The sequence below is a fragment of the Engystomops pustulosus genome, chromosome 1, assembly GCF_040894005.1.
Source record: "Engystomops pustulosus chromosome 1, aEngPut4.maternal, whole genome shotgun sequence".
Classification (NCBI taxonomy): domain Eukaryota; kingdom Metazoa; phylum Chordata; class Amphibia; order Anura; family Leptodactylidae; genus Engystomops; species Engystomops pustulosus.
This window is the reverse complement of record NC_092411.1, coordinates 114,255,417-114,278,681: the sequence shown is the minus strand read 5'-3', so window position 1 is coordinate 114,278,681 and position 23,265 is coordinate 114,255,417. Positions and strand designations below refer to the sequence as shown.

The following is a 23,265-nucleotide window of genomic DNA, read 5'->3' as shown; positions in this document are numbered from 1 at the left end:
GGTGAGCAGTAAGTATAATGAGTTCTGATAAACATTTCAATTGATTTCCTTAATATTCTAGAATTGAATCAAATGAATAGTTTGAATTGTCTACACAGCATCATAAAAGTCATACAGTATGCAGAAGAATTACCTACATATGAAATATGATTATGCACAGGAAAATTATATACATATCCAGCCCTGTAATAACAGTGATTGCTAGCTCCAGCTCCAGGCAGTGCCCCATACACTGATCAGGGTGGGGCTGATGTACGCAACAGACTGTGCAAGAACATCAACTCCCCACAGAGTAAGAAGCCGACTGCTTGGGGGTCTCCTGCCCCCCTGTCACTTTCCTAGCAGTAGCTATTCCCTATAGGAGTGCATAGAACTCACCAGCCTGGATTTGGTGCGTTGCAGGAATTCCTCCATAGTTAGCGGTAGGATAATACCAGGGGTTGCCCGTCTGGTGGCAGCAGGAGATGCCCGCACTGTGAGAGCCCCCCCGATAAGCAGAGTAGCAGCTCCCCTACCGCACTCCCCGGGAGCAGCTGCTGCTGGCGGGAGCGCGCATGGCCCCTCTCCAAGGTGCTGAAATGTGACACCGCGCAGTGCAGGCAAACTACTGGAGCCCGCGCACTGCCGCCAGCCTCCTGCAGCTGCACGTGGGCGCATGGCGGCTCCAACTACACACTGACTGGGCTGATACTGCACCGCACAGTGGGGACGGGTCAGTCTGCCGTGAGGGGGACGGGTCAGTTATAAAGGGTCTCCATTAACTAAAGAACAGCCCAGGAATGCCACATGGCCGGTAAAGTAGTGGCACAGCATTTATATTAACAGTAAAAGGTGTGTGTACATATAAATGTATACAGGGGCGTAACTAGGAGAGGTTGGGCCCTATATCTGAATGGGGCCCTCTTCCCCTATGTCAGCTTCTTATCCCAAGAGGGTTTAGGGCACTGGAGTAAGTGTAGACCACATGGCAGGAAGCTAGAGATGAGATGTACCTAGACCTGCTGTCCTCTCCCCCTGTCAATTCTTATCTGAGTTCCCGACTTTGTTCTCTAGAAGATATCACTGTTAGATACATATCATGATGTACAATTTCAGCATTATATTTATATAATGGTGCAGTCGCTATGACTGCTACCCCTCTAGTTACGCCCCTGTGTGCATATACATATATAAATGTGTTCAATATATATATATATATATACATATATATATATATATATATATATAGAACACACAAGAATAAATACAGGTGGGTACTGTATATATGTAATATATATATATTACAGTATATATCAGTGTGTGATTGTATAAAAGGGCTTGTAATCTGCCAGACAATTTGTACCTTCTAGTGGCACCATTCATTATTCTGTGTCATGTACTGACAAATGGATGGAATTAACCAAAAACACAGTTGTGTCTTATTCAATGGGCTTTGTTTTAACAGTTTTCATTGCAGTCCAGATGACACAACTATCTAATTTATCTAGCTTGGTTATGTCTTAATACCTTTAAGAAAATTCAAAAGCAGAGGTTTCAGTGTTTTCATGTACTACGGCAACCTTAGCATGGGATAAGAGTTCTTATCTTTTGATAGACTGAATTTTGTGAGGTGCAGATACCAATCATGTTTATTATTTTATTCATGTTATATGTGTTTTTCTATGTCTTTTTATATTTTTTTGCTATGAATTCAGTCCCTCTAGGGTACTTAAAACCTAGTGGGTGCGATTACTTACACAGCATACTGCCCTCTGTCACAGTCTGCCTCCGGCAGGCTTTGATGGAGTCTGCCGCATGACTTATGAAAATGTTTTATGGCACCGGACATGAATTATTTTTGCTGCAATATGCCCAAATTTTGTTACAACTCTGTTTTCAGTCATAGCCTCTGTTTTTAGCCACCCGTGCTAGGTGACTGTTGCAACTAGTCACAATCAAGCAGTTAGTGTCACAGAGGCTCACCACAGAGTACTGCAGGAGTAAGGCAGCGTTCACATTACATTTTTTAGAACACTTTCATTATGTATGCCCGGAAAGCTTCTGGCAAAGGGGCTAAATGTGTCTCTAGACATATGGATCTCCATTTTGCCACTGTCTGCTTAGTATAAGTTACATCGAGCAGGAAACAAAGGATGAAAAAGTGTAGTAGACTGTGCTTTTTCCATCCTGTTGGAAGGAACAGTATATACTCAGCGAAGGCCATAAGAGGCTATGGGAGGGGGGGGTATGCAGTTGTATGGCATCTAACCCCGTCCCTCGCAGAGCATACTTTATGGATGTTTTCCCCAGTGATTCAACTGTCCAAATATGTGAAAAAAGTATAGATTATAAGGCTACCTTGATGTAATGATGTGGATTTGATACTGAAATAAAGTTAGGTCAACTGAAGCAAACAGATTTAAAAAATGCATCCGGAAATTCCGCATTATAGATGCAATACTAATTAGACAAATCTGCATGATCCACATAAAAAACGTCCATATTGGATTTGGATTTTATGAAGATATTCCATATGACAATCTGCAATGTGTGCTGATAGCCTCACTCTGCATTCTTAGGCCCCTTTCACACTTGCGCTTTTCATGCACGTGTTCTGTGCTTGCTTTTGATATACAGAACTTGCATTACACTCAGACCCATTGCAATAATTTTTTTCAGACTTGCTTTATTTTTCAAACACACACAAGCGTTTCTTTTTAACTTTAGCGTTTAAATCTCAGCATGCTCTACTTTTGCAAGTCACCTGCACTGAGACACTGAACAAACTATGACTGAAAACTGATTGAACTCCGATGAAAAATGTCTGTTTTTCATTGACAAAAAGCTGATCGCACCCTGACGTGATCTGCAAAGCAAGTGTGATAGAGGCCTTAGCCTGCAATCTGCAATTGACTTTTAACTGCAGATTTCACAGCATGTGTTGCATCAGCAGAAGCAAATGATAAGCAGCAGATTCCAAAATTTAGCAATTTACATGCAATGCATCTTACAATGTATAAATGCATTGTTGCTCGTTCTGTCTAATGCCACAGCTCAGCTATATGCAATTCCATGTAATATACAGGGGGAAATTACCATAAAAATCAGATTATAATACACATTATTGCTATATGGGTTACAGGAAACTGCATATGTAGTGAATATCTACTGGGTAAGGACTTCATAATATTTAAACCATTGATATTATTAGATCAGCAGACTTGTCTGTTGGCTGTCTATGAGCCTTGGAACACCTGGTTCCGGGCCACAGCCAAAAAACATGTTGGTACTTACCTCCAGCACTTCTCTTCACCCCACGGCTCTGACTTCACCTCCGCTCGGCTTCCGGACAGAGGGACGTCGCTGCCGTTGTGTACCCACTAAGTCGCCAGCTGATTAATTATAGCGGGTGCGTGGCGGTAGATGGCATTATATTCGGGACCACTATTGGGGGCATTTTATCAATGACGGGCAGCACTGCTGGGGGCATTTCATTGGGGGGAGCAGTGCTCAGGGAATTTCATTAGTGGGAGGCACTGCTGGGGGCATTTCATTAGGGGAATCCACTGTGGACATTTTTATGAGGGGGAACTGCTAGAGGCATTTTATGGGGTGGAGGGCTCTGCTAGGGACTTTTCATTAGGTGGAGGAGCACTGCTAGGGACGTTTCATTTGGGGGAAAACTGCTGGGGGCATTTCATTGGGGAGCTCTGCTGTGGACATTTCAGTGACAAGCCCAACGACAAGGGGTATTATAATGTCCCCTGTTCTGTAGACGTCTTCTTATAAAGACATTAAAAGAGGACTACAGAAACTGAAGTGGGGTTAGATATAGAGTATTTGTGTGGCACACATTTTTTTTCCCAATACCCTTGGGGAGATGGTTACATGGTCCCGGTCCATGGAAAAAAAATTTAGCTATAGCTGGTCCCCAGACACAAAAAGGTTGGGGAATACTGCTCTAAGTGACACATTGGAGGGAGTTTATTAATGCCACAATTCTGGTGGTTTTGTGCCATAAAAAAGGTCTAAAATGCCTTGCACCGCATTTATCCAGGCTTTTAGACAGGGCTTAACTACATTGGTAGCAGACCTAGCAGCTGATATGGAGCCCATGGTGTCAGGGGGCCCTGTCATCAAAACTGACACACTAAAGAGTGAAGGATGTGCACCATTATATACATTTTATGCTGCACATTGTACAACATAATATGTATATAACATATATGTGACGTATGTATATGATGTATCATTGCAGTCTAGGACTATAGTAAAGTGGTCAGAGGGGCAGAGTGGGGCGTCTTTAACTAGGGGTCGTCTGTAAGTCGGGTGTCCTTGAGTAGGGGACCACCTGTACTCTATATGTGTGTGCATGAGTGTATAAATCTGTGATTGTAACTCACATGTGTTTGTATACAAATATGTATATTTTTTAAGTGCACTTTTTGTGTTGACTACATGGTGTGGTCTTCGGAAAATGAGCAGGACCTTGTGAGAAAGGGCCAACAGGAAATCGTCCGTGCACCTGGCGCACAGTTTAGACCAACTTAAATCAGGTCTAAAGTAGGAACCGACAATCTATTACAGCACCAGAATTTATCATCACAGGGATAAATCTGGTGCAGCAAAAGACTAGTGTCTCCTAGTTAAAAACTGGCGGGACCTGAGACAAATTGTTAAAATCCCTTCATTGTTACACACGGTTACTTGCACTAATGTATGTGACACTTGGTTATACATGACCACTTCTATTGCTCAGTGACAAATTGTAACTTGTACTACTCTATGTGACACATTATTATAGTATACTCGTAGATTACCAGCCTTACATGTAGAGTCCATATAACTGGTTTGAGCATTAATACTTTTGATTTCTGCATTTTATTAATTTAAAAAAATGTAAAAAAAGTATCGGATCATTACTTATTACAGCATCAGTATAATTGCATTATTATTTTCTAATGATTATTGCTGACTAATTTTGTGGTAAAATAATTATTAATACTGCATAGACTATGATTGCATTATCATTATGGCATAGACTATAATTGTATTATAATTATAATGTAATAATCATAATGATTATTGCTGTGATCCAGATCCTCTCCTTTATAGAACATATATGTGCTGTACAGTGTTACTGATTGCTACTAGTTGTTCCACAGTGATATATTCAGGTCATGGCTGTAGTAGCGGTGATCTAAGCGCTGCCATGAATGAGGTAATGTTACTGAGCTCTCTGTTTTCTTCAAGATGTTACGCCACATCTCAAGACTCTGGAAGCCGGCCAAGCGCGCCCCCGCAGGCATCAGAAGAGCCAATCAGTGACCCGAACGCATCACAGACAGATCAGCACCACAATAGTGGACAGCGCCCAAGAGGGAGGAGGCCGGGCGCCTGCTGAAGCTTCCCCTCCATGCACTCTGCAAGGCTCATGGCTCAGGCTGCTGACACAGATTTGTGTATTTTGCTCTTTGCACACGTAATAAAGTAAGTAAGGCTGAATATACAGTGCAATGTCATTTATTACTAAATGGTTGAGTCATTAGGACAAAATGATCAGATTCCAAGAATATTGAATAGAACATCACAAGCAATGTTGATGTGTTCAAATGACGTAATCAATAAAGAATAAAGTAATGCATTGAGGTAATATGGTCAGTTCTGGTGAAGTGTAAGTGTTTAGAAAATATAAGTCTAAGTTTAACTCCTTACTTCACCATGATGTTCCCTAATGTCATGAGTTGCAGTGCATAATTTGTCATGTAATTTGTGCAGCGCTGCTTAATCTGTAGGCGCTATATAAATAAAGAATTATTACTGTGACCCTGTCAAAACACTGGGTGACAGTGTCACAGGTACAGCTGTTTCTGAGAGCTGCAGCTCTCAACAACATATACTGGGAGGAAAAGAAGTTACTCACATCCCCCCCTCCTCCTGGAAGTGATCAATGTAATTGGTCAGATAGTACAGACCTATCACAGCAGAAAAGAGGCTTTCCCAGTCTGAACTCCCAGTATCAGTGTCCGATCTCATTGTTCTTCACAGAGAGATGAGATCTGATGCTTATAGTGACCCTCAACACCATAAATCACTTCCAAGCCACATACAATTAACGCCTTCACTGCCCAGCTCCATACCTTTCCCCTCATTCTGCAGTCTATGAACTAGACTGATCACATTGCCACCTAGTGTCCAAATAGCCCAACAGCAATGAAGATAAAAATCCATTTAACCCCTTCTTTGCTGCCCCGGTTATCATTTAACCTTTTCCTATCCCAATCTGCTTTCCAACTGATTAATTCATACACCCATAAACTGCCCATCTACAGTGACCCCAATACTTTGACCCCTTCTGTATATCCTCCTTCTGGAGTTTTTGCAGTGCAGTTTACATTCAGAAGTAACATTTTTTTTACATTTCATAGTCACAGTTTTATAGAACTAAAGAGTCAGTGGTGTAACTAGGAGAGGCAGGTCCCCATAGCAGACTTTTGAATGGGGCCCCCCTTCCCACTATACTCATTCTTGCAAGTTACAATCACACAATTATACACATGCATGCAGTGCAATATATAAAAATACAGCATATATACACACTTAACCCTGTAATGGAAAATGGCGCCGAAAGTTGAAAAAGACACTTTTTTACCATTTTAAAAAAATTAAAAAATTCTGGAAAAAGTGATCAAACGGTCGTACAGTTCTAAAAATTATAGCATTGAAAACTTCATCAAAAGTCACAAAAATGACACTACTCAAAGCTCTTTATACCAAAGTATGAAAAAGTTATTAGAGCCAGAAGATGGCAAAATAAAAAAAAAATTGTACAGGAGGTTTTAATTTTTGTAAATGTCTGAAAACATGATAATACCTATACAAATTTGGTATCCCCATGATCGTACCAACCCAAAGAATACAGAAATCATGTAATTTGGGTTGCACAGTGAAAGTCGTAAAATCCAAGCCCACAAGAAAACGTCCCAAATGTGGGGGATTTTTCACCATTTTCACTACATTTGGAATTTTTTTCCTGCTTCCTAGTACACGACATGGAATATTCAGTACCGTCACTATGAAGTGCAATTTGTTACGCAGAAAACAAGCCATCACAGAGCTCATTACGTGTAAAAATAAAAAAGTTATAGATTTTTGAAGGTGAGGAGGGATAAAATGGAAATGAAAAAAACAAAAAACGGGGCAGGTCGTTAAGGGGTTACGATTGCAACACACACCGCTATACCACACTGCAATGCCCACGGAACAATTTGATGTAATTTCTGCACTACAATGATACCTTGCAGTGCCCTCCCCAAAATGACCTAAACCATGATTGCCTTTACAAAATTTGGTCTGTAATAAAACATTTTTAACAAAAATGATGTGAAATTTATATAAAGAGTATTGCCATTGGCGAGTCCCCTGTTCACATTATCCCCGAGACTGCCCTCCTGTTCTAGGTACAAGTGGTAAAATTGTCTGGGATCTCCTCTACCCACAAATTGACAGAGGTTACCACTTGTACTTAGACAATTTCTACACTAGCGTTCCTTTGTTGAAATGCTTGGCTTTAAAAAAAAAAGTTGCTTGTTGAGAATTGCAAAAGGCCTGCCAAAGACGCTTTCTGATATGCAGTGACAGGGTGCTCAAGATGGCCCATTGGTGTACCAGTGAAACCTCTGGTGGGCCCTGACAACTTTTGGATCCACTCCCGTCAGCTGCTGACCCCAAACCCACCCACTGCTGACTCCACCCCCAGCCTCTGGAGACTTTAAGCGCTAGGGAATTTGATGGCGCTATATAAATAAAGATTAGCATCATTATTATTATTTAACTATATTTGTGCTCTTCGAACACAGATAGAGTTAAATATGATGATCCTTCAGCTCTTTGCACCATCATCATTCCCCTGTTGCAGCAATATGCAGCAGAGGTCTACAGGCGCTATGTGTTGACATCACCTTGTCTGCCTATATCACTGCACATAGAAGCAGCAGAGGAAGAAGAGGAGGAGAGCTGCTTGGATACAGGGGCAAGGTGAGTGCTTTGTGTTTGTTTGTGTTTTAATTACACTTAAACTAAAAAGGAGGAGGATGGGAACCCACAGGAATGGAAGGCATAATATGAAGAGGGTACACAAGATAAGATAGAGATAAGGGGAGCCCACAGGATTAGGGGACATTCAGGGCATGAGGGGGAGTCATAACATGAGTAGGAGGGTTAAAAAATGTGGGAAGGGACAGTGGGGTCACCAATATGAGGGGCAGTGAGAGGCCGTAATATGAGGGGATTGATGCAGTCTCAATATAAGGGGGCCCACAGCATTAGTTGGACAGTAGAAGCCACAAGATGAAGTGGAGAGGAGGGGGCTCACAATATGAGGGGTAGGATAACAATGTGAAGGGGACCACAACATGGGGGAGTGAGGGGCCACAATAAGAGGGGTAATGATTGGGGCGCAATGTGAGTTAGAGAAATTACAATATAAAAAGGAGATCAAGGGCTATAATATGAGGGGAGATGAGTTGGCCACAATATGAATGGGAGATGAGGGGTCACAATATGATGGGTCAATAGGAGGTCACAATATGAGGGAGAGATAATGGGGTCACAGTATGAGGGGGAGATATAGGGCCACAATATGAGGAGGAGATGAAAACATTGTTTCAACCATAATTGAGTAATGTGCAGATCATGAAATTGCCAATAGTAATACTGCCAATAGTAATACAGGAGTTCAGCAAAATAAGAGGGGAGAGAAGGTCTTATGGGGGAGGGGGAGAACTAACCCCTTCCTGACGCGCGCCATACTGTTAAGGTAAACCTAGCTGATAGATCAAATCCTGTCATTTCTACAGGATTTGAACAATGAACTCAAGATGGCACCGGCATCGTGGACCGCAACCAAAACATCAAGGCTAAAGAATTTCAGAAACGCACTATGATGACGTCAACCAGCGACAGCAGGGAAGTTCTCGAATCAAGAGATTACATGAGCTGGGAACTCTGATATTGTTATGATTTGTATTCTCCTCCTTTTTTTGTTTTTTTTTTACTATTCTATATAGACTTGTGAAACCAAATAAAGCTTGCACAGTGCTGATTTGCCCAGGGCAATAGCATGTGAAACTTGAATCAGCAGTGGTCTGAGTCATTCCTTACAATATGCTTATTGATTAGAAACACAGCCAACGCAAACTAAAAGAGGATATCTTAAATCCTACCCTAACAGTACTAGTATGGCGCGCGCCAGGTTTTTGTTTTTACGGCGTTCACCGAGCAGGTCCAATAATGTTTTTGAGTTATTGTAAAGATTGTTACGGACGCGACGATACCAAATATGTGGGGGGGTTTTGTTGATTTTGTTTTACTTTACTAGACGTGTATAGGGAATACTTGTGTTTAGGGGACTTTTACTTGATTTCATTAATTCTTTTTATTAGAAAAATGTTATTAAGTGTTTTTAACTTTTTTTTTTAAAAAAGCAATGCTCTGATCGCTTGTTCAAGCCGTCATTCATATAACACAGTGTAATACAGATGTATTGCACTGTGTTATGTAGCACAGTCTTATTGCTGGGATCCTGCTAGGAGGCAGGACCCGGCTCCAGGAAGAAGATTGTGCAGCCCTGGGGCATTGGCAGACCCCGGGGCTGCCATTGGAGCAGCGGACCCACCGGTAAGTGCTATAATAAACAGCCAACACCCACAGCTTCTGGTGCCGACTCCGTTCAGGAGCCGGCGCCAGAAGCCTGACATAATAATATTGAAAATATGCTCGAACGCACCTCACACCATGCAGTACTATTATGTCAAATGTCGGGAAGGGGGTAAGTATTGGGACCCTGAGCCAACACTACCAAAGAAACTTTCTCCATCAATTCATTCAACAACTGTAGTTCCAATTTCATTATCTATCTTCTCTAGTGCCCCTGCACCCTGCAATACGTGGGCAGAACATCACAAACACTCAGGGAGCGAATGAATACCCACCGCAGTAAGTGTAAGGCAGGCTTTCTCCTACATAGTGTTTCCAGGCACTGCCTTACCACAATAGGGACTTCTGTAGCCTTTCCTTGATCCCCATCGAACAAATCCCAAAGAACCACCCAAACAAACGGGAAAACTACTGGATCTTCAAGTTGAATACCCTATCTCCCAACGGTCTCAACGAGTCCCTTGAATGAGTCTGAAAACAACCCACGCAAGGAACGTCTAGAAATGGGATCCCCTTCTATCAATTTTCCATTGGGCTTTAGATACTGGTCTACAACATGGACTCTAGACATTTATGCATTTATTGTCAGTATCACATGCATACATGTGTAATTTTATTATCAATAATTTTATTATCACTTATTTTATTTTATTATCATCACTTTTTATCTCTTCCTATTCCCCTCTTACTATGATTGTACTTCCCAGTATATCACTATCGCTCCTATGTACTTCTATATGTTATTAATTTATTCCCAAGAATTTTGATAGCTTGGTTACTACTATTATCGCTATTATTTCCACTGTTAGTATCTCCTTATGTAATTTATTCGTCAACATGAATGTACCCATGTAGGCATGACCATCATAATGATCAACATGTATCTTCGCAGCGTGGTTGTTATTACCATCGCTATTATCACGTTATTACTACATAGGTATTTTATTTATCAACATGAATGCTCTCATGCAGATATATTTTACTACACACAATTGTGCCATTTCTTCCCTCTCTATTTTCTCCCCTCTCCGCACACCCGCCTCCCCCCTCCGCTCAACCTGATGTCTTCATCTAAGTTCTCCACCTCTCCCACTTAGGTATCACCATTACTCCATCTCCGTGCTATCTCAACAACATACGCCTAGACTATATTTGCATCCAGGTAAGCCCTCAGATCCATCCCCTACTCCTTTGTTTTCACATTATACCATACATGCTTTAGTTACATCATTTTAACCATAAATTACATGACTCTTTTAAATGCCTTCTACTGGAACTTCTGTGCCACCATATGAATGTATATATATATGAACTTTTATTCATCTCTGTATAGTTATGTGTTTGTGTATATATAATCCTTCTATGATTGAGAAATGCATAAGTTTTATATGTTAATTTTTTTACTCCACATATTTATGTCATTACCCACCTCTCCATTTTGTTTAATGTCTTTTTAGTGTATTATGTTAAAGGACCTGATGAAGAGGACGATACGTCCTTGAAATGCATCGTCCGCTATTGAAAAAATAATAAAATAATTTCTACCTCTCCATTCTAGCCAAAGGGGCAGCGCGCACACACTAACCTGTGTTTTTTTTGACAAAATTGTCTCTCTTCCTTCTCTGTATTGGATCACAGGATCTCCTGTGTGCCACAGGGTACGCTCCACACCTCTGTTTCCCCCTACACCCTCTTTCTAAAATCATAGATCCCTCTACTTGCAATACAAGAGGACCCACTGATCCTGACAGTAAGATCCGGCCATGGATCCCACCGAGGTTCTGCTACCTATTCGGTCCGATCTTACCACCATCATGGCCTGCCGCGCAAGGTCAACAGCTAGGGGAAGTCACTGCCATGTTGCAGCAATTGATGGCAACTCAGCCACAGCGTCAAGCTCCTGCGGCTCCTCCTTCTGCTCCCAGCCTGCCGCTGAACCTAGGCTACGCCTATTTATGCCCGATAAGTATGATGGGGACCCTAAACTGTGCTTTACCCAGTGCTCCCTGCACATTGAACTCATGCTGTCTCAATTTGTCACGGAGCGATCCAAGGTTGCATTTATCAATGGTCTGCTCCCGAGAAGGCCCTGGCCTGGGCTACCCCTCTTTGGGACAGAGACAATCCAGTCACAGCTACTCACACGGTATTCCGGGTGGAATTCCAGTCCGTGTTCGAATAACTTGCATCCGTGGGAGAATATGCTGTCCAGTTCCGTACCCTGGCCTCGGAACACTCCTGGAATGATGCAGCCCGGTCCACAACATTCAAAAAAGGACTCTCTTCTCATGTTAAGGATGCTCTGGCCGCTTGTGACCTACCATCTACCCTGAGTGATCTTATCACCTTAGCCACTCGGATTGACATGCGGTTTATGGAGCGTGCCGAAGAATTATGTCATGAGCAATCCCAAGTCTGTCCACAACGTCTACCTCGCCTGGCACCTGCTTTCCAAAAGCCACTCCAGACTCCTGCCGTACCGTCTGCAGAGGAGCCTATGCAGGAGGGTTGAGCCAGACTCTGCTCCCAGGAGTGTTCCAGAAGATTTCAGGGGCACCTCTGCCTGTACTGTGCCAGTCCTTAGCACTTCATTGGGTCCTGTCCTGTCCGTCCCCAATGTCCAGGAAATGCCAGCACCTAGGGTTCTTGTGAGAAGCGTCCCTAGGTGTAAGGAAAGCTTCTCCACGCCTGACTATTCATCTGCTACTCAGTATTGGCACCTGCACCCAGATCGAGGTCTCAGTTTTCTTGGACTCTGGTTCTGCAGGGAACTTAGTGGATGCTCCCTTCATCAAATCCTTGTGGTTCTTCTTGAGAAGCCTCTGGTCATCTCCTTGGTCAGCAGACAAATCCGGGACCAAGCCAATTTCCGAGCCAATTTCCCAGCAGGTTGGTGTTTTGCATAAGGAGAGACTTCCTTCTACTTGCTGCCACGCTCTACCTCGTCTCGTCTGCTGGGTATTCCATGGCTGCAGTTCCATGCACCTGTTCTCAACTGGATGACGGGAGAAATTCTTTGGTGGAGCCCAGAGTGTCAGTCCCGCTGCATGGTGGCATCTCTAACAGTACCTGTCTTGGCCTCCTTTGTGAGTTCCAAGTCTTTGGAGGACCTACCAACATGTTACCCGGGACTTTGCTGACGTGCTCTCCAAGAAGCAGGCAGAGACATTGCCGCCACATCCTACCTACGACTGCCCTATAGAGCTGTTGCCGGGTACCTCTCCTCCCCGGGGTCGGGTGTATCCTCTCTCCATACCCGCGACCGTGCCATGTCAGAGTATATTAAAGAGAACCTGCAGAGAGGGTTTATACGTAAGTCCTCTTCTCCAGCTGCTGCAGGGTTCTTTTTTGTGACCACGAAGGATGGCTCCCTTGGTCCATGCCTTGATTATCGCAGAATTAACAAGATCACGTTTAAGAACCGTTAGTCTCTGCCGTTGATCACAGAGCAATTAACACCCGAGATTTCATTTCAAGTACCTTGTGATGCCATTTGGACTTTGTAATGCTCCAGCTATCTTCCAGGAATTAGTCATTCACATCTTCAGAGAGCTGCTGTATACGTGTGTCGTGGTATACCTAGACGACATTTTGGTGTTCTCCCCAGACCCTGAGACAAACCAGTCTCACATACAGCAAGTTCTTGGCCGCCTACGGGCTAATCTTCTCCACGCCATGCTTGAGAAGTGTCAGCTCCACCAACAAAGCCTTCCTTTCCCCGGTTACATAATCTCTGACAAAGGTCTCCCGATGGAGCTTGCAAAACTGTCTGCAGTTCTGCAATGGCCGCGTCCAGAAGGTCTACAAGCCATCCAGAGGTTCCTAGGCTTAGCAAACTATTACCGGCAGTTTATTCCACATTACTCTACCCTGGTGTCTCCGATCGTGGCACTCACCAAGAAGGGTGCCAAACCACGCCTCTGGCCCTTCGGCGGCTGAAGAGGTCTTCTCAAGGATAAAGTCTGCCTTTGCCTCGGCTCCTGTTCTCACTAGGCATGACACGGAGAAGCCCTTTACTCTTGAGGTGGATGCATCCTCCGTAGGTGCTGGGGTGATGCTCACTCAGAAAGGGCCTAAGGGCCGAACACTAACGTGTGGATTATTTTCGAAAACTTTTTCTCCTGCACAGAGAAATTACTCTATTGGGGATAGAGAACTTTTAGCCATCAAACTTCCCCTGGACGAATGACGATATCTTTTGGAGGGAGCTTGCCATTCAGTCTGCGTATATACAGATCATAAAAATCTCTTGTATCTTCAGACAGCCCAACGTCTTAATCCCAGGCAACCGTTGGTCACTTTTTTCTCACACTTCAACCTGTTAATCCACTTTCGACCTTCGGAGAAGAATATTAAAACGAATGCCCTTTCCCAAGTCTCCGATGTCGTGGGAGAAGAGCCAGTTCCTCAGTATATTATCTCTCCTGAACAATTGGTTGTTCCGCTCCAGAGGATCTTTGGCAGCTTCCCCCTGGCAAGACGTATGTCTGACCTGCACTGCGGAAGAGGATTTTATCTTGGGGACATTCTTTGAGCCTGGCTGGGCACCCTGAGGTTCAACGCTCTATGGCCCTCATCTACTGCTACTACTTGGTCAAAGATGTTCGGGACTTTGTGGCATCCTGCACTTCCTGTGCCCGTAATAAGCCTTTTGTCACGTTACTAGTGGGACGGGAGCAGGAATCCAGTAGTCAGGTAAGGCAGAGGAGGCTGGAGGCAGTACACAGATAGCCTGCAGGGGGCTGCAGTAGCAGTTTTGAACAGGAGTGTAGAGACCAGAGTAAAAGTCTGTCTTACCTCAGGAGCTGAAGGTGCAGTATAGACAACTTTCAGTCAGCAATGGTGATGTTCCAAGGAACTAGGAGGTCTCCTTCAGTTACCGATACCCAGTTGCCCGTGGTCGCACGTGGCTATGGACTTTGTCACAGACCTTCTACCTTCCCCTGGCAATACCGTCATCTGGGTGGTGACGGACCAGTTTTCTAAGATGTCCCATTTTGTCCCCCTTCCAGGTCTTCCGTATGCTCCACGTCTGCCAGCTTGTTCTTTTAACATATCTTCCGGCTGCATGGTCTTCCTCAACACATCGGGGCAGATTTACTTACCCGGTCCATTCGCGATCCAGCGACGCGTTCTCTGCGCTGGATTCGGGTCCGATTTATTAAGGTAGTTCCTCCGCCGTCCACCAGATGTCGCTGCTGCACTGAAGAGCATCGGAACGCACTGGAATACACCGAGCCAGGCTGAGTGAAGGTAGGTGCAATTTTCGCAACACATTTTTGTTAAAAAAAGGTGGCGGTTTTTCCAAATCCGTCGGGTTTTCGTTCGGCCACGCCCCCCCCCCCCCCATTTCCGTCATGTGCATGCTGGCGCCGATGCGCCACAATCCGATCGCGTGCGCCAAAATCCCGGGGCAATTCAGGGGAAATCGGCACAAATCGGAAATATTCGGGTAACACGTCGGGAAAACGCAAATCGGGCCCTTAGTAAATGACCACCATCATGTCTGATCGAGGGGTTCAATGTGTGTCTAAGTTCTCGTGATCCCTCTGTAACCAGCTCCAGGTAAAATTGGACTATTTCTCTGCCACAGTCTAATGGTCAGATGGAGAGAGTGAACCAGACTCTGGGCTGCTGTCTTCGTCATTTTGTTTCCTCCCGTCGGGACTGGTACACTCTGTTGCCATGGGCAGAGTTTTCTTATAATTCCTTGGATGCAGTGTCTGCAAACTCTGCGCCATTTTTTATTAATCATGGACTGCATCCACGCCCTCCTCTTCCTCTGCCTTTATCATCCGATGTCCCTGCTGTTGAGGAGTTGGTACGAGATCTGAAGTCCATCTCGGAGCAGACTCGCCTTTCCTTGTTACAGGCTTCTGCCCGAACCAAGCTCCAGGCTGACAAGAGACGAAGGCCTCCTCCTTACTTCTCTTCTGGTGACAAGGACTGGTTGTCCTCCAGGTACGACCTGCTGAAGATTCCTTGGTACAAGTTTGGTCCATGATTCCTGGGTCCTTTTGAAGTGCTGACTCGCATCAATCCGGTGTCCTACAAGCTGCGCCTTCCTCCCACCATTAGCATCCCAAACTCCTTCCATGTCTCCCTGCTCACGCCTGTCATCCTGAACCGCTTCTCCCGGCAAGTACCTCCTCCTGCTATGGTGGCTGATGCCTCTGACATCTATGAGGTAAAGGAGATCCTTGATATGAAGACGGTATCGTGGGTCATGGGCTCAACCGTGCCCGTCGGTGATCGCTGGTGCGGCGCCTGTGCTGTTCACTTGTCCACACTCCAGATTCCCGTCTGCGGCCCGGGCGGGCACGGCCCCATCTCCTAGTGCGCCTGCGACACCGTCTTCTAGGGCGCACATGAGCCGGCTTCAGGGAATAATTGGCCAGTGCAGTGTTAATCGGCGCTGGCCATTTCCCAGAAGGCTATTTAAACCTTCCTCTCCCATCACACCCTGCCGGATCTTTGAGCCTTGCGCCTTAGAGTAAGCTTTGTCTGATGTCTGATGCTTTGTCTATTGTGATTTCCCGTTCCCGTTGATTTCCCCAGTTCCGTTCCTGACTACGCTCCTCCACTGCCTGCCTTGACCTGTTGCTACGTCCCTGACTCTGATCCCATGCTACCCGTCCTGACCTCCTGCCTCTCCCCGACTCCGCGATTGCCTGCCGTTCCTGTACCACGACCTGGTGGTACCACGCCGCAGCAAGACCATCCTGCTTTGCAGCGGGCTCTGGTGAAGACCGGGTGCCACTTAGATTCCGGTCCCAGGTGTCAGCTTGTGCCATCGTCCGCTGTGGTTCAGAGGATCCACTACCTCTGGTCCTGACAATATATAGAGTATGTCCTATATCTCATATATTTCCGTTCCGTATACCCCATAGAAGGCTTTGGGAATGTATAAAATATGGGTTGCATATTTGCTGCATTCGATTATGCACCATATGCTGCCGTATATAAGTGCAGTTTCCAGAACCAGTGGGAGGTGCATTCTGTCAGTCAGCCAATTGTCAGCCATCCATCATATGCCAGCCCACCGTATTTTATACAGATACAGTACAGATATGGTGACATACGTGCACATACAGATGAAAATCAACACGCATATACAGATTCATACAGCACAGAAATACAGGACTGAAGAAATCACACGTTTGTCTGAATGCAGCCTAAGTTTGTGGTGTTTTCTAGACTTCAGGCGCACAATATACTCATATTATAAGCCAGACCCCTTGCTGAAGTGTGAATGGTGCTCCAAATTCTCTGCTAGAGGATTTTATTTTACTATGAACTACTATGCACCATGCCAAAAATTTTGCAAAGAAGTTGACCAGCTCCATTAATTTTAAATGCAGGACAATACAAGATTGCAGCAGGCTGAATAATTTATTTTCCACAATAACAGAACCATAAATGCAACTACCCTTCTGCAAATGGAATCTGATGAGGAAGCTTCTGTTCACTTTTAGTATTTTGCTTCCATTTCACACTTCTATAACAAAAGAGTATAACAGAACCCTCAAACACAGATGTGAACTGATTTTTGTGACTTTACTGCACATGATTATTTCAACTATGAAAATTATTCAGTTCAAATGCCACCTCTCAATGGTCCCCTCAATTGTGTCTGCATTGATAATGCCCTCTTTCACCTCTCAATGGCCTCCTTATTTATTACCAATGTCCTTTTTTAAAATAAACTTTTTAAATATACTTTTTATACTTTTTAACAATTATACATAAAATCATAATGGAAAAAAAAAACAGAAATGAAGCATTAATAGAAAAAAAAACATGAAACATTAACCCCTTAACGCTCTGCGCCGTAGCTCTACGGTGCAGAGGTGCAGGGAATGTATGAAGAGGGCTCACGGGCTGACTCCTCTTCATACAAGGGTGGGGGTTGTTGCATATTGCAGCAAACCCCACTGCTAATAACCGCGGTCGGTGCGGCTGGCAAAGTCGCCGGGCGGCGCCATCTTTATTCCGATCATCTCTCCCCCGAACGACATTGGGGGGCGGCGATCGGTTGCCATGGTAGCCACGGGTCTTCGTTTGAGCCGAGGCTAAATGGCTTCTGCAGATTCCCAGTGGCTCATTGTAAATAACATGCAAAAATGCCATATATTGCAATACAGAAGTATTGCAGTATATGGTAGGAATGATCTGACCATCTGGGGAAAAAAAGAAAAAAAAGTAAAAAAAAATTAATAAAATATTAAAAATTCTAATCACCCCCCTTGACCTAGAAAAGATATAAAAGTCACAAACACATTAGGTATCGCGGTGTCCCAAAATGCCCGATCTATCAAAATATAAAAACGGTTACGGCCGGCGGTGACCTCCGAGACGGGAAATGGCGCCAAAATGTCCGAAATGCGACTTTTACACCTTTTTACATCACATAAAAATGGAATAAAAAATTATCAAAATGTCACACAGTCCTCAACATGGTAGCAATGAAACCGTCGGCTCATTTCGCAAAAAAATTACACCTCACACAGCTCCGTACCCCAAAGTATGAAAAGTTATTAGTGTCAGAAGATGGCAATAATGTTTTTTTCTTTTTTGTACACATTCGTTTAATTTTTGAAAATGTATTAAAATGCAATAAAACCTATATAAATTTGCTATCAACGTGATCTTACCGAGCCAAAGAATAAAGTAGAGGTGTTATTTGGAGCGCACAGTCAAAGTCGTAAAAACTGAGCCCACAAGAACAGAAATTTTTTAAATTTTTCCACATTTGAATTTTTTTTCCAGCTTCGCAGTAAACGGCATGTTAAAATAAATAACATTACGGGAAAGTAAAATTTGTTAAGCACAAAATAAGCCCTCGCACAGCTCCGTACATGCCAAAATGAAAAAGTTATGGATTTTTGAAGGTGGAGAGCGAGAAATGAGCGAAAAAACCCTGCGTTCTATTGGACAAAAAGATCGATGGACCACAAAGATAGTACCACACATCAAAACAATTTACTACATAGAAACCACAAGAAAAGTGTGACGCGTTATAGGTACTAGCAATTACAATTTTTATTATAGCAAAAATATATACATGAAATAACCTAAGCCAAGACATTTAAAAACAATTAAAAGCACCAACATGTGCATAGCTTTCTGTATTGCTACCAGGGAAAATAAGTATGTGAATAAATGCTGGTAGCAAATAGCAGCCTAACAATAAAGTGCAGAGATAAGCAAAGGTTGCTATTAACCCCTCTCCTGCTAGACCTGAGAGTGTGGATTATTTCCTAGGTCTTATAAGGCTAAGGTGCAATACCAACAGTCTAAGCAGCATATAGCAGACATGACAAAAAAATATATAGAAAAAATATCCCCAGGTATGAGGAGAGGGGACAGGCTCCTCACGCATTCCGCCACTAAACCATGTGGCTTCCTCAGGGGTATAACGCTAAAACATTGAATAGGCACTATTTATGCAGATAGATTGATTGCTCACCTGTGTGTGATATCGGCGTGTGCTGTTGCCGCCGCGAGGTCACATGACCGGCCCAATCCTCCTGCCTCCAACTTGGGCCGGCCATGCAACGTCACGGCCGGACACACCCCCAGCCAGCACAGTCACATGATGAAAAACAATAAATACACAGGAGCGAGCCCGGAGTATAGCGGAGCTCCATACATGACAGCGCTGGATACGGATGTATTAGTGGGAAAATGGTTTGTACATATGAATGGATCTGCATAGATATGCATAACTTGATCTATGCATCCCAATGGAGAATTATCAACTTGGGATATAGTCCAGTTGAGGAGACACTGACAGTTGTAGATCGGGGCAAGATCTTAGATGTAGCATGCAGATTCTTGTGGATGGCCTTCACATGTGATTCTGTATAGCCAAGTTCTGGAGACTGTATATATCTGGGGTGTCCATAGGGAAGAAAGTGCATCTTTGTGTTCGTCGTGCCATATAGAGAAGAGTAATTGCCGTGAATGGTGTAGTGGATTCATAGTGCTTCTTTCCTTCTCCCAATTCCTTCTCTTCGAAAAATGTGAATACGGTAGTATAGTTGTGATATACAATGCATAAGATAAGTGAACCTACAGAGAAACACAAATATACAGAATATAAGTGATACATATTAAACTGTGATAGGTGACCTAGTGCTGGACAGTACAAAGTCTTCCTAATTTTCCCTTCTAGAAATATGCTGTGCAAAAAAAAGGTTGTTAAAAAAATAGTTAAAAGTAGTTTAAAACCCTGAGTTCTTAAGGGGTTAAAGAATAAAAGAAGGAAAGCAGTAAGCAAAATAAAACAAAAAAAGGGGAACCATCCCCAGTGACCCTGGCCAACCAGTATATCACGAATCAGCCAACCTCAAGTTTTACACCAGAAGAGGTTGACAAATTCTTCCATTTCCATTGCAAAACAACGTTTTCTCCTTCTTCAGGTTTTTCTATTAGCACCTGATTTCCCTTGCTCCTCATAATAGTGCCCTAATAGTCAATTAGTGTCTCATGAATAGCATTTTCCTATTGGATAGTGCCCCTGCTGTACTGTGGCAGAAAGAAATAAACTTTGACTATTTATCATAGTTTTATCATCATCTGCACCGGCGTATGATAGAAGCCATGCCCCAAACTATTGTGGCCAAACTACATCAGCTGTTAGCTAGTATAGTTTTGCGCTAAACCATGGGAACATTCAAGATGAACTATCACATGTTCTATGTAGTGTGCAGGTCCACCCTGCCACCAGCTGTGCGAAGGTGGGCTGAGCGAAGGGTTACTGGTGTATTTCAGGGCCTCTACGCCATTTTCTGAATAGAAGCCCTGATAAATTTCCCACACAGTGCTGTTACAAGGAGCCTGCCCAGTGATAAATGTCCCCATGGAGCTTGTTGCTCCCGTGTTCAATTGTGCACATGTTTGAGAATCCTGGCATAGACCTAAATAATTCTGTATGATAAGAAACCTTAATATAGCTGTATATATGAGGCTGTAACAATACATGCTTTGTGTGACTGTTTGTAATTACTAATCAAAAATGTTCTCATTTTACATTCACAGAGCATTTACTGACACATGTCTGATACATAGTACAACAAAATTATATATTTGCGCACATAAACACATTTATGTGTTAATGCAGGAATGTTTATTGCCAAAGGGAATATGGGGCTATTACACCATATAGTAAGCAAAAAAAAAAAATTAATGAATGATGTGGAAACCTTTTTTTTTAATTAAAGTTGCTGTTTTAAAATCTAATCAATGTACAATGTGTTCATTAGGAATGTAATATGATTAATTATGTGTTAATAGTCAGCTGGGAATGACTCCTTCGCCATAACATTAGATTGAAAACTTTGGGGAAAAAAATTAAACCCGAGAGACATTGAGAAAACAAAAAGACGCTCAGCACATAAATGTATTCAAACAGAAATGTATGTCAATTTATTAATGGCATCAGTTAAAAAGATAATGGTTAATTAAGTAATTAACAACATAATTAACTCAGCACTTAATTTGCTTACTTGAGTTCAAATGAATTCCCTAGATCGGATTTAATGAACTTATACAGTAATTTCTGTTTATCTACATTATGTAAAATCTGCAGTGTTTCTATGTTATATATTTTATTCAATGAGAAAAACTAAATCTGTGTTTTCTAAAGAAAAATATTCCTTTTTTAATTTAGCTTTATATAAAACACCAGCTGATCCAAGACTCCATGGTTATAACACAGAGAGGGATGCTGGAGGATTGTTTCCACATGCTTACAGATGCATGGGAGTGTTAAAGTCTCAACACTAATCAAGGTCGCCAGCTGAAGAGTCATCCCATAGGACAGCATGGTATTTGGAGTTCAATCCCAGAGTGGGTACCAGTGACACGTGTGGCCACAACAAACAAAGGTATATAGGAAAAGGAGTCATACTTATAATACAAAGGGAGATGCAAAATACAGTACTTTTAAAAACACAGCATTTAGTTAATTGATTTCTGTATAGTCAATTAGATGTTTTGAGGATCTCCTAAATAAAGGTAGATTGCCAGACATGCAATCATTGTAACAGAAATGTTATAAATGTTATATATTTATAAATGGAGTGTAGCCACAAGTACATTATAGAAATTAAAGCTCTAAAGTGCAGGTAAAAAAACATTAAAACCTGTACATTGTGCCTTAGTGGCCTTACATAACCAACCTTACATATTGGGGAATTTATCATGGCTTGTATGATAAATTTCTAGCCTACAAGGCATTAATAAGTGACTATTTCCAGTACACAGGCAGCGATTGCAACTCTTTCCTCCACAATATCTGGGTCAGGAGTTGTCCAGTCCAGGGTTTCCATGAGCCAGTGCAATAACTATAGTCTTTGCCGCGATTCACGTAGATCGTGTGCCTGATATCCTGCATGTGTCGCTTCCCCGCTCAGGTCCGCCGGAGTTGACCATCTTCTTCCCGGTGCATGTAAGCGCTTGGCTTGCGACACAATTTCAAAGTTAAATACTGCACTCAGTCCAAATCAGTTGAATAGTCCTACAGCCTGCGTTCCCCTCACCCCCCCCCCCCCCCCCCCGGTTTGTGTTGCAGTTCAGGGAAAGGGGGGTGATTTAAATTTTTAGGTTTTTTTATTATATATTTTTTTTTAACCCTAGGTTCTCTGATTGATCCTAACATGTACTGCCATACTACAGTATGGCAGAATATGGGATTTTCCTCCCTATTCAGGGTTAATATGCGACAGCCTCGGGACTTCGGAAGACCCAAGGCTGTTATAGTGATGGATCGCTGCTGCCCAATGACAACACGGGGAGCGACAATCGTCAGCGGATCTTTTTGAAGCCGCCGGAAGCATTGTCGTCGGCGATCAGCAGGAAAACACCCGCTCCATGCACCAGGACCTGACGTGCACCGTACTGGTATGCAGTGCGTCGGTAAGGGGTTAAAGCGAACCCGTCAGCCAAATAAACCCCCAAAACTAAATATATTTTCATAAACTGCCATTAGAAAGCATTGTCCCTATCTGGTCATTGTACCTCTACATGTCTGTAAGTTAAGCAATCAGGTACTAAAGTTGTATGCAAATGACCTGAGAGATGTCCAATAAGTCATTATCATATTCAGCTGTCCAGCTTATTCATTAATGGTAGGCACAGCCAGACCCCCCCCCCCCAGTGCTTAACTGACAGCCTGTATAATGATGTGAGGTATAATGGTGTAATGGCTCTACCATGTGCTTCCTGGTGCTGATGGCCATGCCCCCTGCAGCTTGTGTGTGTGTGACATATTCCTCTATACATGACTGACAGCCTGTATAATGATATGAGGTATAATTGTGTAATGGCTCCTCCATGCGCTTCCTTGTGTTGGCGGCCATGCCCCCTGCAGCCTGTGTGTATGAGATACTCCTATACACATGACTGACAGCCTGTATAATGATGTGACACTCTTGGTGCTGGTTCCTCTATGTGCTTCCTGGTGCTGGCGGCCACACCACCTGCAGCCTGTATGTGTATGAGATACTCCTATACACATGACTAACAGCCTGTATAATGATGTGGCATTCCAGGTGCTGGCACCCC

At 43.3% G+C, this 23,265-nt stretch overlaps 1 protein-coding gene and 1 long non-coding RNA gene across 14 annotated transcripts in view; one reads left to right on the top strand and one right to left on the bottom strand.

Annotated features, from left to right (window-relative positions):
* Positions 1 to 659, bottom strand: part of PRUNE2 (prune homolog 2 with BCH domain) — a 202,736-nt gene extending 202,077 nt beyond the window's left edge. For 4 of the 9 annotated variants that reach the window (XR_011855582.1, XM_072150917.1, XM_072150916.1 and 1 more), the window contains exon 1: positions 379 to 658. Coding sequence is in view for 6 of the 9 variants with exons in the window: in XM_072150917.1 (XP_072007018.1) it covers positions 379 to 657 (279 nt within the window). In the remaining 3 variants the exon portion in view is untranslated. Of the gene's footprint in view, positions 1 to 378 lie in introns of all 9 variants that reach the window. The other 5 variants (XR_011855581.1, XR_011855583.1, XM_072150913.1 and 2 more) reach the window with 3 other exon arrangements.
* LOC140131751 (uncharacterized) lies at positions 510 to 21,612 on the top strand. 5 transcript variants are annotated; one of them, XR_011855586.1, is made up of 4 exons: positions 589 to 793; positions 5,233 to 5,469; positions 10,794 to 10,858; positions 21,371 to 21,612. It is a non-coding gene; the product is annotated as an uncharacterized lncRNA (long non-coding RNA). The 5 variants fall into 5 exon arrangements; XR_011855587.1 differs by lacking the exon at positions 10,794 to 10,858 and having other exon boundaries at positions 595 to 793; positions 21,371 to 21,610; XR_011855588.1 differs by lacking the exons at positions 10,794 to 10,858; positions 21,371 to 21,612 and adding an exon at positions 11,154 to 11,181 and having other exon boundaries at positions 595 to 793.
* The last annotated feature ends 1,653 nt before the right edge of the window (positions 21,613 to 23,265 follow it).